The following is a 17,407-nucleotide window of genomic DNA, read 5'->3' on the forward strand; positions in this document are numbered from 1 at the left end:
GGAAGAATGAGAGACAGGAATAAATTAAGGGCTGGTTCAAGTGAATGGGAGCGTTTAGCATCATGCGGCTACCGGCGATTGCGCAAACGCGGCGTTCCGATCCTGATTAAACGCATCGTTTCGGCCAGCCCTAGTAGCCGCATGTGACGTCCAGGGCCTGCTATCCGCCGCAGCTTCATGTCCCCTTCATGCCGGAAGCCGACGATCCCTGTACCAGTGCCCCCGAACGAGATGTCACAGGACGACGCTACTTCCCGGCCACCCCAACGCCGCCAGCCGTCCGTGTGAATCAGCCCTAAGAGACTCACACAAAGGAGAGACTGAGGGGGGATTCTGGGCACCAGTAATCCCCCCAAACTTGCCTATGTGACTAGGTTCTTGTGGACTTGCAGAGTGGATTGATAACTGTATTTTTGTTATTTCTATTCTAGACATGGTTGTCCAATATTGAAGCAATAGTATGTTATACATTGTGGTTGACCAACTTTATGTTGCTTATATTCAATAAAACGTTACTGCTTATGGGGGGAAAGTGGGGGGAGGAGGGGAAGAAAACAGAAAAATGCAAACCATGTGCAGAAAAAAAAGAACTATTTTTTTTTAATGGTATATTTATGTTCCATTCCTGGTACTGGTAAAGGCCACAAAGTAAGACTGTGAGCAATAAAGCCCTCTTATTGTGGTGTGCAACCTCCAGACAAGATTGCATGTAAAAATGTAATTCAAATAAGTGTCCAAAGAAATTATATGTATTTTCTACATTTAAAATAAATGTTTTATCATTTCAGAACATGAAGTCTGAGATTCTCGTTTGCAGTGTTTTGGTTTTGACGATACTCAAGTTTTCTGAAAGCCAAGAGTCAGCAAGCCAAGCAGGTAGTGTGATTCCTGCTTGTATTATATTATTATTATCATTGATTTATAAAGCTCCAACATATTATATGAAGAACCACACAGTGTTTAGTGAGCTATACTAGTTCTCTTTTTCTCCTAAGTTTACTCATAGGAGATACATTTTCATCTTCTGTTTAAAATAACTTTTAAGCACTCTGCATTTGAAAAAGTCCCCCCCCTCCCCCACCACCACAAACACACAAACAAACACAAAATAGGTGAAAAAAATACTATCAGAATTATTTTTATTTTCTTGCTTGCTGGTGGCTTAAAAGGGCATTTTACTAATATGGTGTGAAAATATGACTAAGTAGAAAACAGGAGAAAATCAAGTAGGAACCTAAAGTTAAGAATTGTAAAGACATAACATACCGAATACAATAAACACATTTAAAGGGACCCTGATCAGACAAGCAAAATGGAAATCTGAACTTACCTGGGGCTTCCTCCTGCGCAGCTCAGTCTTTTGCGAACTGCTCTTGCACAGAATGCTCACAGCGATGGATGCGTGATCGAGCCGGGAGTGCGGACAGGCAACGCATGCGCAGTTGTGCACGACTTCCGACCGTATTTGCGCACCTAATGGAGCTGCCAGCAGGACCACGGAGGGGACCCAGAGGACGCTTTGGGACCTTGCGGTCTACAGGGGGCTGGAAGAAGACCCAGGTAAGTTCAGATTTCCAATTTGCTTGTCTGTTCAGGGTCTCTTTAAAACCATGTTAAAACACAAAATAAAACCCCATGGATTACATTTTACAATACCTTCCTTATGATTTTATAAAAATCACCCATAGCATTGCATTAGCAAGCGCTTTTCAAATTGAGCTGGTAGTGTGAACCAGCCCTTACACTCTGAATGCAAAGTGTTAACAGAAACATTTTATTTCATATTGAGGGCAACCACAAACACCTGTCTGATTCTGGGCGAGATACCGGCAAAGGGAACGCTATCGGAATTCATCTTTGTGATATTTAATGAATACCACACCCTGAAAGCGGTGCACAACAGCAGCACCAGATCACACAGAAGAACCTTTATTCCACAGTCTAAAAACTTCTCATGCAGAAAAGTGTATGTTAAGGGACATATGCAAATGGGGAGAGCTCCACTGGCATAATCATAAGGTTGATATGGGTTGTGGAAACAATATTTACTGAACAAGCAAAGGAAAATGTCTCCATAGGAAATATAGGGAATCAAAACAGGTCCAAAAACTTACAATGAGGGGTGACAAGGGCGTTGCTAGTATCCTAGGACCTAGTTCTCAACGTGTGGTACGCGTACCCTAGGGGGTACTTCTGAGGGTTCTAGGGGGTACTTGGGCTTGATATACTTAACCAAGAATAACAAATTTAGAGTTTTAGAAAACTATAAATCTTATTCATTTTGGTGCCCATTCAAGTACCACAACTCTCACCATGGCCCCATGGAAGACCCACAGCTCCCTGCATGCCCCCATCAAAGCATCACAGTATCCAGCATGGCACCGCGGCACACAGTATGCACACATAGAGGCACCAAAGCACCCAGCATACCTTCTATTAATGCACCACAGCTCCCAGCATGCTCGCCATTGAGGCACCACAGCTGACTCTGCCTGGGGGGCATCCGGCGCACCCCAGAATAGATCCGGGCATGTGCCACTGATCTTTGGGGCTAGCAACGCCCCTGGGGGGTGGTTATGCTGTGTTGCTACAAATGTTTTACAAAGCAGTAAAGTATCCCTATATGCAAGTATTGCAACACAATTATACTGAAACCCTTTAAATTATTACTCCAATTTAGAGTAAAAAAAACCCTCCATAATATATAAATATCATCTGACTACACAAGTCAGTTTGTAACTGATTGCCAGTAATTGTTACCATAAGGGTTGTTTCATACCGAAAAGCAAAACATTGCAATTGTGTTTTTTCTGCGATTTTGCCATGATTTCTCATATCGCAAATGCTGCAGTGTGACTACTCCCATAGCGAGCTACTACATTAGTGATTTGATGATCACTGGCAATCGGCAATCGCAGAGCAAATGCCGCAAATCACTTAATGTATGGTATGAAGCAGCCATAGCCATTTGATTTTAGGAACCTTGCCGCCGTGGGCAGCGAAGTGGAAAGCACTCTCGCCATGCAGCGCTGGGTCCCCGGTTCGAATCCCAGACAGGGCACTATCTGTATGGAGTTTGTATGTTCTCCCCATGCCTGTATGGGTTTTCTCTGGGCACTCCGGTTTCCTCCCACATCCCAAAAACAAACAGATAAGTTAAAGCGGATCCGAGATGAACGAACTATAACAAGTAACTTGTCTATATATCTTATCTAAAGTTTAGATAGTTTACACAGCAAATCTAGCTGCAAACATATTTAATAGAAAATGATTATTTCTTCCTGTGATACAATGACAGCAGCCATGTTGTTTGTAAACATTACACAGAGGCAGGCTTATCTGCACCATCAGCACTCAGACTGTGAAAAAAACCTAACCCCCCCTCCTCCCTCCTCAACTCTGCCTCTAAAATCAATGGCTAGTAACACCTCCTCCTCCCCCTGCCCAGACTGAGCACCCATAAGCCCTTGCTACTGCCAAGGCTCTCTGAAAACCTGTGGGCGTGGTTTATTTAGTTTATAGGAAAATGAGAGTATTAAAACAAAAACAAAAAAGTATTTGGCTTGAGGAATGCCCTATAAACAATAGGAAAGGAACACAATTATGCAATGAGTAAAAGGTCACCTCGGATCCACTTTAAGTGGCTTCCACCTAAAATTGATGAACATGGACATATTATGGTAGAGATTAGATTGTGAGCTCCTGAGCGACAGTTAGTGACAAGACTTTGTACTCTGTAAAGCACTGTGGAAGATGTTGGTGCTATAGAAATACGAAATAACAATATTATGCTATGGCAATAGTTTATGCCAGTAGGTATTATTGATATACAACATTTTTCTCTTTCTGTCTCATTGGTTCATACCAGAGACTGAAGTTCATTGCACATGTTTTCACCCTTACAGCTCTGCTATACTTACTACAAAGACACATTCAATTCACAAGAGAAAAGCAATCTTACGCATATGCCGAATTGGGAGCAATTTCTAATATCTCAGTGCCAGCTGAGAGCCATGCAATACAATGTGATGGATGAAATTTGCACACATTTGCAGGCAAGCTGAAGCTATTAGCATCTCATTTACATGTCTGCTCAGTACAGACAGCTGTGTCACAAACTTCACTTGCGTTGCCTGATGGTGAAATCTGGGGTTATGTTCCAACCACAAATGAGTTGGAACCCTATAGCAAGTTCTCTATCTACAGGCCAGTCTGTCACGTAATGTAAGCACAAGGATATGTTCAAAGCTGCTTTAACCTTCAAGGTCCTCTAATTTAAAGATGAACTGTAGTGAAAATAGCATAATGAATAAAATTGCTGATTGTTTACAATATTCATTTGTAGATGATTTAGTCAGTGTTTGCCCATTGTAAAATCTTTCCTGTCCCTGATTTACATCCTAAAATTTATCACTGGTGGTGACCTCTTTAGTCCTGCCAAGTGATGTGCAGAGGCGTAGCTATGAGGGGGCAATGGGAGGCACATGTCCCCAGGCGCAGCACTAGGAGGGCAGCTGCACCCCCCCCCCCCCTGCATGAGAGGCAGCTTATTGGCTGCCCAAAGTACCTCTGCTTCTCTCCCTCCCTCTGCAGTGGAGTGCAGAAGCATTAAAGGATACCTGAAGTGACATGTGACATGATGAGATAGACATGTGTATGTACAGTGCCTAGCACACAAATAACTATGATGTGTTCCTTTTTTTCTTTCCCTGCTTGAAAGAGTTAAATATCAGGTATGTAAGTGGCTGACTCAGTTCTGACTCAGACAGGAAGTGACTACAGTGTGACCCTCACTGATAAGAAATTCCCCTTTTTATCTCTTTCTTGCTCTCAGAAGCCATTTTCTGCTAGGAAAGTTTTATAGTTGGAATTTCTTAGCAGTGAGGGTTACACTGTGGTCACTTTCTGTCTGAGTCAGGACTGAGTCAGCCACTTACATACCTGATATTTAACTCTTTCAGAAAGAGAAAGAAAAAAAAGGACCATGGTCCTTAAAGGGAATCGGAAGTGAAAATAAATGTATGAGATAATGAATTGTATGTGTAGTACAGCTAAGAAATATAGAACATTAGTACAAGTAGCACAGATATGAGTCTCATATTGTTTTCCAATATGGGAAGAGTTAAGAAACTTCAGTTGTTATCTATGCAAAACAGCTTCTCTGAGCTACAGTACAGACCAAAAGTTTGGACCTTCTTATTCATAGACTTTTCTTTATTTTCATGACTATGAACATTGTAGATTCACACTGAAGGCATCCAAACTATGAATGAACACATGTGGAAGTATAGTACATAACCAAAAAGGGTTAAACAACTGAAAATATGTCATCATCTAGGTTCTTCAAAGTAGCCGCCTTTTGCTTTGATTACTGCCTTGCACACTCTTGGCATTCTGTGTACTATATCTGACTAATTTAGTCAGAGAGCAGTGCTAATTTCTGAAGCACTTATCTCAACCTGTATCTCACTGTTTCTTGTTTGTTTAACAACAAGAAGTTCAAAGGGTCATTAGCTCTGCTGTGCTTCATAGTTTAAAATGCAGAGTGTAGTTTGTAAACTGCAAATATTAGAGAATGATGCAATTGTTATAAAAAAAAGGCTATATAACAAAACAAAAATATGACTCTTATCTGTGCTACAAATGTTTTATAAATTATTCATAATAAAAAAAAATTCATTATATCACAAGTTTTATTTTTCGCTTCAGTGTCACTTTAAGTGGTTAAGGGGGGCACATCTATATATATTTATGGGGAAGGGGGCACATCTGTCCTTCTAAACAGCATTTGTTCACTTGACTCCACCCATGACCACAACTACATTCTGATGCGTGGCCACACCCATCCAGAGGGGGGCGCAAAAACTGTCTATGTCCCCGTGCAATGAAAACCCTATCTACGCCTCCGGTGATGTGTATGGAATGTTCATTTACTGAGAGTTCTATGCATGAGGGAGATACTGCTTGCTTGGCAGCTGGAAAAAGCTGTTATTTCCCACAATGCAACAAGGTTCACAGACATCAGACTGTCAGGACCTTGGTCATGACATCACACTGTAGGTGGGGATTCACAACAATATCAGTTGTACAGATCACCCTGATGATCTATTTGAGAAAAAGTAAAGATTTCTCATGGGAAAGGGGGTATCAGCTACAGATTGGAATGAAGTTCAGGCCCTGGTTATAGTTCCTGTTTAAAGAGGAACTCCAGTGAAAATAATGTAATACAAAAGTGCTTAATTTTTACAATAAATAGGAGACTCCGAGAGCCCAATATAGTGTAGTATGTATTGGAAACCGTGGATAAATGTAAGTGTGAGATGAATATACTCACAAACATGGGTTACCTCTTAGGCAACCACTGTAGATGCAGGTGAGGAGATTAGACCTGTCCTCACTCAGGATCAAGATGTCGCTCTCTGTAGATCAGGAAAGTAGGGGTAGGCAGGGGCGTCGCTAGCCCTGTTTTATGGGGGCACGTGCCCCCAATCTTTCCTGGGGTGCCACGGATCTCCCGGCCGCCGCTGCCCCCTCTGTCAGCGGCTCCCTCCAGCCGCCGCCGCCGCGTCTCAGACCTCAGGATCAGGCGGCGAGCCGGCGACCAATCGTGCGGGCGCTAGGACCCAGCGCCCGCACTGATATGCGGAAGTGACATCACTTCCGCATATCGAGCGGGTGCGTCCAGCGCCCGCTCGTACATCTGGTCGGGTCGCCGCTGATCCTGAGGTCTGCTGAGAGGTAGGGGGGGGAGCGGCGGCGGCTAGAGAGGGGGCCTCCCTGTCACTCACTCACTCACTCACTAAAGGGGCTCCCTGGCACGCACTCACTCCCTAAAGGGGCTCCCTGTCACTCACTCACTCACTCCCTAAAGGGGCTCCCTGGCACGCACTCACTCCCTAAAGGGGCTCCCTGGCACTCACTCCCTAAAGGGGCTCCCCTGGCACGCACCCACTCCCTAAAGGGGCTCCCTGGCACGCACTCACTCCCTAAAGGGGCTCCCTGGCACGCACTCACTCACTAAAGGGGCTCCCTGTCACTCACTCACTCCCTAAAGGGGCTCCCTGGCACTCACTCACTCCCTAAAGGGGCTCCCTGGCACTCACTCACTCCCTAAAGGGGCTCCCTGGCACTCACTCACTCCCTAAAGGGGCTCCCTGTCACTCACTCACTCCCTAAAGGGGCTCCCTGGCACTCACTCACTCCCTAAAGGGGCTCCCTGGCACTCACTCACTCCCTAAAGGGGCTCCCTGTCACTCACTCCCTAAAGGGGCTCCCTGTCACTCACTCACTCCCTAAAGGGGCTCCCTGTCACTCACTCACTCCCTAAAGGGGCTCCCTGGCACGCACTCACTCCCTAAAGGGGCTCCCTGTCACTCACTCACTCCCTAAAGGGGCTCCCTGTCACTCACTCACTCCCTAAAGGGGCTCCCTGGCACGCACTCACTCCCTAAAGGGGCTCCCTGGCACGCACTCACTCCCTAAAGGGGCTCCCTGGCACTCACTCACTCCCTAAAGGGGCTCCCTGTCACTCACTCACTCCCTAAAGGGGCTCCCTGTCACTCACTCACTCCCTAAAGGGGCTCCCTGTCACTCACTCACTCCCTAAAGGGGCTCCCTGGCACTCACTCACTCCCTAAAGGGGCTCCCTGGCACTCACTCACTCCCTAAAGGGGCTCCCCTGGCACTCACTCACTCCCTAAAGGGGCTCCCCTGGCACTCACTCACTCCCTAAAGGGGCTCCCCTGGCACGCACCCACTCCCTAAAGGGGCTCCCTGGCACGCACCCACTCCCTAAAGGGGCTCCCTGGCACGCACTCACTAAAGGGGCTCCCTGGCACGCACTCACTCACTAAAGGGGCTCCCTGGCACGCACTCACTCACTAAAGGGGCTCCCTGGCACGCACTCACTCACTAAAGGGGCTCCCTGGCACTCACTCACTCCCTAAAGGGCCTCCCTGTTACTCACTCACTCCCTAAAGGGGCTCCCTGTCACTCACTCACTGCCTAAAGGGGCTCCCTGTCACTCACTCACTGCCTAAAGGGGCTCCCTGTCACTCACTCACTGCCTAAAGGGGCTCCCTGTCACTCACTCACTGCCTAAAGGGGCTCCCTGTCACTCACTCACTGCCTAAAGGGGCTCCCTGTCACTCACTCACTGCCTAAAGGGGCTTCCTGTCACTCACTCACTGCCTAAAGGGGCTTCCTGTCACTCACTCACTGCCTAAAGGGGCTTCCTGTCACTCACTCACTGCCTAAAGGGGCTCCCTGGCACTCACTCACTGCCTAAAGGGGCTCCCTGGCACTCACTCACTGCCTAAAGGGGCTTCCTGGCACTCACTCACTGCCTAAAGGGGCTTCCTGGCACTCACTCACTGCCTAAAGGGGCTTCCTGGCACTCACTCACTGCCTAAAGGGGCTCCCTGGCACTCACTCACTACCTAAAGGTGCTCCCTGTCACTCACTATCGGGGTCCCTGTCACTCACTACCTAACTGGAGGCGCCTGTCACTCACTAGCTAACCTGGGGGTCCCTGTCACTCACTACCTAACTTGGGGGGGCTACCATATTAAGGGGGCATTCTGCCTATTTATGTGAAATGCTGTCTATTTATGTGCCTCATGACTGCTGAATGTGTCTTGTTGGGAGCCTTATGATTTGTTGGGGGCCTCATGATTGCTGAATTTGTCTTGTTGGGGGCCTCATGATTTGTTGGGGGCCTCATGATTGCTGAATTTGTCTTGTTGGGGGCCTCATGATTGCTGAATATGTCTTGTTGGGGGTCACATGATTGCTAACTGCGAGACTATGGGAAAAGCTGAATCCTTATCATATGAGACAATAGCATTAAACCTACTTTTTTAGCGTTTTAAAACAGAAAATAAAACTGGGAGGTTCTAAAAAATTGAATACATTTTTCAGGAGTAGGATGGATGAAATTGTTTATCTTCACAGTTTATTTTCAACTTGGATTTTCCATAATGTTCATGTATGAGTTAAAACGTTTGTACAGTATTTAGTTTAAATTGCTGTTGCCACTTTGCGATAGATACCGGTAAGTGACTTTTGGATTGCAGTTTGGGCACTCGGCCTCCAAAAGGTTCGCCACCACTGTCCTAATCTGATGTCCCACCATTGCTAGGTTCATGTAAATTTGTCTCCACCCGTTACCACACCTATATTCTGGTCCATGGCCCACCCATTTTTTGGTGCGGCGCGATAAGCACGCCACACAACGTGATCGTCATATTTTTGGCACGCTAGCTGCAGTGTGCTGAATTCTGCTGCCTACAGTATGTACAGTATACGCTGTTCTCTAGTGCTTGCACTGTGTGCTGATTTACCTCCAGTGTGTACAGTGTAAGGTGTTACTCTGTGCCTTTATTGATTGTAAACCAGCTGTATTGTATGCTGATCCCTGCTACTTTCAGTATGTACAGTATTAGCTGTAAAGCCTGGTACACACATACAATTTTGATTAGCCAATTTTAGCTCTGTTCATAAAATTCATTGTCTGTTGGCCCACTTACTGCACGGGGGTGGGAAATTGGGGGTCAGTGATTGACCAATCAAAATTGTATGTGCGTATACATCTTTGATCTATGCCTATACTGATTGTAAATGATCGAAATAAAGGACAGGGGGCTCCGTCCAATATTTCGATGGGCAGGCCCGTTATCCGTAGCTTACACCGCTGCTAAGTTCATGTACATTTGGCCCCACCCATGGCCACGCCCACTCACCGCATGGCCACGCCCATTTTTTTGCCGCGGCGCGCGCACCTCCCCTCCTGGTGCCCACAGGTGCCACTGATCTCCAGGGACCCTAGAAACGCCCCTGGGGGTAGGTCACCCCTCCACCAGGGGTGGACACAGTATTAACGTAAGAGAACAGAGGCGCCAGCAGGATAAAAGGTAATAAAAACTTTAAAATTTGCTGGGAGGCAGTAGTGGACTTACCTCCGGAAAGCAGACTCAAAATACTGTCTGAATTAAACAAATACATTTATTATTGGTACCCCAAAAGATGCAACGCGTTTCGCAGGCACAGCCCGCTTCATCAGGCAATAAGATAGGGGACAAACAGTAGCTCGTCAGTAGCACGAATGGCACCTCTGTATATTTTTACAATAATTATGTATAAATGATTTAGTTAGTGTTTGCCCATTGTAAAATCTTTCCTCTCCCTGATATACATTATAACATTTATAACATGGCGACATTTTTACTGCTGGCAGGTGATGTCACTGGAAGGACATGCTGCTTGCTTTTTTGTCAGCTGTAAACAGCTGTTATTTTCCACAATGCAACAAGGCTCCCACCGTGTGATGTCAGTACCTCAGTGCTGTGAGGCGCTGACATGATTTGTGGGAGGGGTTTCAGGATAAAATCAGCCATACAGAGCCCCCTGATGATCCGTTTGAGAAAAGGAGTAGATTTCTCATCAGAAAGGGGGTATCAGCTACTGATTGGAATGAAGTTCAGTCCCTGGTTATAGTTCCTGTTTAAGTTAGCCTCTCAGAATTGAAACACAGTTGGAGAAAATTCTGTTTGCATGTTGCTAAGTAAAACTTGTTTGATTTGTAATTTTGTGTGAAAATGTTATTTGACCAAATGTTTGTTTTGTGTGTTAGTTTCTTAATAACCAGAGATTTCCACTGACAAAAAAGGGGAAATTTCAGTACCATTCTTTGTAAGAAGTAAAACCGCACAAAGCATTTATCTGACGTGTGAGACAAGGTAGGAGGAGGCAATGTGTGAGAATGAGGAAGACTCAGGGCCTGAAAGTAATACAGTGAGCTCTCGGTTTTACATGCAGGGTTGTCACACAGCTCGCATGGTTATACTTTATTATATACAGTAGGTAAAATAAATATGACACCGTAAACTCAGCTTTGTTGGGAAGGGAGTGAAAGAACAGAACAATACAATGGACTGTGAAAGCAGGAAAATAAAAACCCTCAAATTTACTGCTCAGCAAGAAGCTCAGTCTATTTTACATTGTAATGGGCACATTGAAATATAATACTCTAGCCTGTACATGTCAAACTCTGGCCCACAGCCCAAACCTGTCCCACAGAGCCCTCAGCGAGGCTATATTGTAGGGAAAAGCCCTAGATCACCAAGGAAGCCATATTGGGGAGGGAGGGGGAAAGCACTATACCCCAGGGAACTGTATAGGGGAAGGCTGGGGGTCACTAGACACCAGGTAACTTTTTGAGGGTGTGAGGGGGGGATCACCAGACACCAGTGAACTATTTAGGAGTGGGAGGGGGACAACTAGACACCAGGGAACTGTAGAGGGAAGGGAGGGGCCACTAGACACCAGAAAACTGTGAGGGGGAGGGACCTACTAGACAGAAGGGGACTGTATAGGGGAAGGAGGAGGCATTAGACCCCAGGGAACTGTATAGGGGAGGGAGGAAGAACACTAGACACCAGAGAAATAATCCGAAATAATAATAATCCGTAGGTGAGAGAGTGGGACCACTAGAAAACAATTAACTGTATACAGGGGAGGGATAGAGGACCACTAGACAGCAGGAAACTGTATAGGGGATGGAAAAGGGTCACTTAACACCAGGTTACTACAGTATATAGATGAGGGAGAGGGGCCATTAGACACCAGGGAACTTTATAAGGGAGGAAGGTTGCCATTAGACTTTTAGGTTAGCCCACGACTTGCTCCCAGTGCTCAATTTTGGTCCACTTTGTATTTGAGTTTGAGATCCCTGCTCTAGTCCAATGGTCAACCAATCTGCCAGTTTGGTTAGTTGGTGAAGGAGCCTTTCTGGGTCCATTACCAGTTCATAACAAGCAGATGCCTACAGTGTCACTCTGCACCACTTTCACCTGGCATACCGTTGCCTGGCAACCTCCAGTACAGAGGCTATTTTATATTAACAGACCCTCCCTACCCTGAGAACCTTGTTTTGTAATAAAGAATATGTACCTAAAGACAGACATAACGTTATTGCATTTGCACAAGTAGAGTGAAGGAAACTTTTAATCGAAAAGAAGCAATGTGTGTTACAGAGGAACTGTAATCAAAATAACATAATTAATACAATTGCATATTTTTTACAATATCAATTTATAAATTATTTAGTCAGTGTTTGCCCATTGTAAAAGCCAGTAGAGAAGATACCTGGTCTCCCAAAAGGCTGGGGGGGACGGACATAAAAGTGGGTATCCTGAATAATTTACTGCACCCTACTATATGTCGTTGTGGTTGCTCTTTAATTGACTGATGTGTACATTTCTCATCATACTGCAGATGTCTGTAAGCACACATTATCCTGCGCTGACTGTATCCGGTCCCATCCTAGCTGTGTATGGTGCTCCTCCAAGGTGAGTATTCCTAAATATTCCTACCGATGCCCGTGCAAGGACGTGAGTCTCGCTGTCATAGTAGTTTAGTCAATGCTGTGCATAATCATGTTTGCACAAACTGCCGCGGGTCCCTTTGCCCATGCTCTCATGTGCTCTCCTGCATGCACCAGATCTTATGCATGTGCTTGCATGTACATGCATGCTACCAGTGACTCCAAAGGCAACACTGATTGATGCAAGGGAACAAGTGTTACCTGAGCCTATCTGTGCCTGTTTTTTTTTGCCAGTGATCACTGTTACAGCAACTAACAGTGATCATTCTTATGCTAGGACCACACTTGCATCATATACAATGGCCAATGGTTTTCCTTGGGTGATTTAATGCATTTTAACAAGTTTTCCCACCTTCCATAGACCTCCACCACTTGTCGGAAAGCGAACTGTGTGGTCTCAGCCTTACTGAAAACCTGTTGGGAAAAACATATAAAAGTGAAATACTTACCTCAGTAGAGGGAAGTCTCTGGATGATCCAGAGGTTTTCCTGATCCTCCTCCACGCCGCTACTGTTTGCCGCCACCCTCTTCTTCACGGCCAATTTAAGAGAGCCCGAGGTGGGCTCAAAAACAAAAATAAAGTAGTATACCTGATCCGCAGGGCTAAGTGGATCAGGTAGCCACAAAAACCGCCACTTCCCGCCGCTCCTGTGGGCCGCAATGGGCCATTTTCACTTGCATGACCCCTGGGCCACAAAAACCGCCACTTCCCGCCGCTCCTGTGGGCCGCAATGGGCCATTTTCACTTGCATGACCCCTGGGTCACAACGCTGCACCGAGAGACTGCGTTGTCTCTCATAGAGTGCAGGGAGCGGCAGTGGGCGCAGCCAGGGGGAGAGAGCTGTTCGATGGCAGCTCAGGAAACCCTGTAGGAACGCCCCTGGTGGGTGTTTTAAACAGGGAATTCCTCTCCCCTCTGTTTACCTCCGAGTTAGTGACAAATCTTGTCGCTAAACTCAGGGGCTATAGTGCAGCGGTGGGTGGGGGGTGGGGGTCGAGGGGGGCAGAGAGCGGCAGTTGGGGGACACAGAGCCATGTTATTAGGCAGAGAACATGGCTCTGTGTCCCACCTGCCCCCCAAAGATCCACCTCGGGTTCTCTTTAAAGTGAACCTCCGGACTGAAAATCGACTCAGCAGCACTGAAAAGGCCTGGTGTTTCTTTAACAGTTTCACAGCATCAGAACTTTGTTTCTCTTATACAAGCCTTATTTTTAGCTGCACAGAAGAAAACTGCCCGGGCTTTTTTTCCCTGATGCTGTGCAAAGCATGATGGGATTTCTGATTTTGTTGTTCTCGTTCTGCTGTTTTGGTGCAATGTTGGTTTTTTTACATTTTGAATTTGACATTTGAAGCCTAGCGTGTGCAGCTGGGAGGAGGAATCAGGACACAGGACAGTTGGAACTGTGTCTTCTGCTCCCTGTCACCTCCTTTCAACCAAAAAGATGGCTGCCCCGCCCCATGACAAAGATGGCAGCCCCCATGAATCACAAACATTTGCCTGTTCTTTTAAAACAGAGTGGGTAAGAGATTATATTACCTATCTATTCTAATTAACATAACTAATGTAACTTGGTGACAGTATGTTTGTTTAGGCTGAAGTTCCCCTTTAAGTAAAGTACCCAGAATGAGAATGAACATCAGATGCTGCGACTAAAGTCAGGCCATATCACACCCCATTCACACTGGCACAAAAAACTTTGGTTTTAATGGAACAAAGGGTAACAGATCTGAACGGATCCAAAGCAAGAATATGCATTCACATAAGTCCATTCAGAACAGATCAGTTCGGTGATCTTATCATGCTCCACAAAATGCAGGTTTATTATGGTTTTCTTAATATGTTGCAGTACTATTCATATTGACAGATTTTTTTTTCTGTTGCGAGTTATAGCAAGTTGTATTCAAAGAAAAAATAAGTTTATTTGGAACGTCTGTAATATCTGTTGAATACACTTTGCATACTATAATATTTTATTTCTGGGTATATATTTTTTTGTCATGAGCCCCACCATATTTCCCCCTTTGTGCCCTCCCAAAAATCTGAAACTGAAGCTGCCACTGCACATATTTGAATAGCCCTGGTTGTTTCATTGTTTATAATGGTGACATTTGTGGCCTTTTTCAGATGTCCAGACTATGGAGCTCTTAAAAAAAAATAAAAAAATAGTGCTAAATTACTTTGTGGAAAAAGTGGCCTGTAGAAAGCCACATGCACACCTCAGGGTTAATTACTTGCTAAATGCCTAGCTAGTTATCAAATTAAACATATGGGATATCATTTTTACAATAATAAGTAGTCAATTCGATTTTTCGATGTTTTAGGGTTGAGGCCTGTGCCATGTGAATTCTTTTTAGTGACAAACTTAATTAAAAACAACAATACTGTTATTTTCATATACTCTGTACCAAAATAAATAATTTGCAAAATAAACCCAGACAGAATTTAAAAGAGAATACTCTGCGATTTTCAGAGGAATGTGAACCAGACATCAGAGTTGTTCAATAAAAAAATGGAATCTAAATCAGATAAAAAATTGTAATTAATAAAAATATGAGAGTTATCAAGAAAGTATAAGCTTTATCTACTATGCAAGGTATTATTTTAGTGCAATTGAAAGGATACCCGAAGCAAAACTACTTTGTACAAATGGAGGCTCCGGGCATGTATGTGCAGGAGTCCTCGTCCCCACCGCTTCTCCCATTCACCTCTACCCCCCTCCGTTTCCTTGTAAAAGCCCCCATAAGTGTTCCAAGTCATGGACAGGTCACACACTGCCGTGCAAGCGCAGGCCCAGTGGTGCGTGCCCTTCATCCCGTGGCTGGGGGCTTTTACAAGGTAACGATGAGGGGCAGAGGTGAACAAGGGGAGCAGTGGACATGAGGACTCCTGCACATACATGCCTAGAGCCTCCGTTTGTATAAAGGGGTTCGCCTTGTGAATCCTTTAAGTTGCATCTGTCAGGTTAATCTCCTCTCTCCCTGCACTGCTTGTCACATGACTGCAGAATGCCGGTAATTGTTTGTATAGCAGCATTAAAATCAGAATCACATCAATGTGTACATTGGTTTAAATCTAAAATGGTTTAATAAAAATGTATGTAAAAAAAGAGAAACAAAAAAAAAACCAGAATGACATCAGTGGGAATAAGACACCGCAATTACATTGATATGATGACCTGTGATCCGTAAAGTGCTAGCAAATCTAATTCTCAAATCGGAAACTAGCCAGTAAAAAAAGGGCTCTAATAATTTATTATGTTTTTTTTCTGTAATTCACTGAAGACTCAAAATTGTAAGGTAAATTTCAGTTGAAAATGATTGTTTTGTTAAGTAGTAAATTCTAAGTTTCTCTGAGTCAAAGCAACAAACCGCAGCCAGACTCTAGTACCTGGCACTGTCTGGAAGTGGGGTTTGTCATGCTATTGCCAGCCTCTAGTACGACAGATTACAAAACCTTTTGAGGTTTACACACAGGAAGTTCTCAAAATAATCATTTCCTCCTTCTGCTGCTGTCTGTGTTTTGCCAGGCCATGCAAACTATGTAGAGGCACTGATAAACTGAGGACCATCACATAAAGCGGTTCTGCATTTAAAGGGACCCCGAGCAGTAAAAAGAAACGAAATTGGTACTTACCTGGAGCTTTCTCCAGCCCACCGTAGGTCGGGAGGTCCCCTGTCGTCCTCCTGGCTCCTCTCCCGATCCCTCCGCCGCATACCGCACCGGCGACACCCGGGGCGGGTGTCGGGCTCCCACTACCTTAACAGTGACGCTCTTCGTCATCACGCCGGCCGCTGCGTTTCATCACGATGGCCGGCATGACAGTACTGCGCATGCTCGGGTTAAGCGTCATCGTTAAGGAAGTGGGAGCCCGACACCCGAACCAGGTGTCGCTGGTGCGGTATGCGGCAGAGGGACCAGGAGAGGAGCCAGGAGGACGCCTAGGGCCCTGCCGACCAATGGTGGGCTGGAGAAAGCCCCAGGTAAGTACCAATTTTGTTTCTTTTTACTGCTCAGGGTCCCTTTAAAGTATTCCATTGATATCAGGCTCATGATTCAGGTGAGAATTTATATGATAAAGAAAGGCCACTCTACCTACCATACAAGGCCTGGCACCTGATACGTGAAGTGTCAGTCATTTTGCATGTGCAGGCAGCGTGGCATAATGTACATTAATAGAGTAACGGGCGCTGTTCTCGGGACCCCGGTTTTAGGACTTGTACAAAAGCCAAGTGCAGCGCTCCAAGTGTATGTATATATATATATATCGCTCTTTTTGCTGCCACCAATCCTGGCCTCCTCCGATGTTTGACGTCAGAGTGAGCGCCTGTACCATGTGACACCTGGCGTATGTAGTGACATCACTACCGGACACTGAAAGAGATTTGTAATGGTGGACAGGTGAGCCTTCAACACTGCACAGGTGGGGGAAGGGGGGTTGTTTTTTGTCATCCTATTGAATGCCATTACCGCCCTGCACCTGATTGAACCCTTTTGACTGAGATTTTCCAGCAATCCTGAACCTTTTTACCAATTTGGAATGGAACTCAATCAAAAGATCAATTAGGCAGCCATGCTGCGGCACTGAATCTCTTTCAATTTAATTAATTTTTAAAATGATCACACCGGAAGGTCCATCGGCCGCAATATCAAGTAGTGTATGGGCTCCCTATCACACCCACTCTGGAGTTGATTTACAAAACTTATCTAGTGACTTATGGCTCTGCTTATCTGTTTACCTTTTAATATATCTCTCCTTATCTGTCTTAAAATGTACCTGAGACAGGGCCACATGAATAAAATATATATACCTTGGGCTTCCTCCAGCCCCCTCTGGCCTGATCACTCCAACGCCGTCCTCTTCTTCCTCTCCGGTCACCCACTACTAGCCCTGGAAAAATCCGTTGGTCGGGGCCAATGGGCACATGTGCAGTCCGGCCAGGTGCACTCCCCAGTCTCACTCCCATCGCCGGGAGTGTTCTGCGTCTGAGCAGTAGTATTGCGCAGACGCAGAGTGCTCTTGGCA

The 17,407-nt window shown here is 45.5% G+C and overlaps 1 protein-coding gene across 1 annotated transcript in view; it reads left to right on the forward strand.

The window, feature by feature from the left end:
• Nucleotides 1-17,407, forward strand: part of ITGB7 (integrin subunit beta 7) — a 108,136-nt gene that overhangs the window by 22,721 nt on the left and 68,008 nt on the right. The window contains exons 2-3 of the mRNA XM_068267217.1: nucleotides 789-876; nucleotides 12,274-12,347. Of these exons, the coding sequence (XP_068123318.1) occupies nucleotides 789-876; nucleotides 12,274-12,347 (162 nt within the window). The remainder of the gene's footprint in view (nucleotides 1-788; nucleotides 877-12,273; nucleotides 12,348-17,407) is intronic.

Source organism: Hyperolius riggenbachi, chromosome 2 (genome assembly GCF_040937935.1).
Source record: "Hyperolius riggenbachi isolate aHypRig1 chromosome 2, aHypRig1.pri, whole genome shotgun sequence".
Classification (NCBI taxonomy): Eukaryota; Metazoa; Chordata; class Amphibia; order Anura; family Hyperoliidae; genus Hyperolius; species Hyperolius riggenbachi.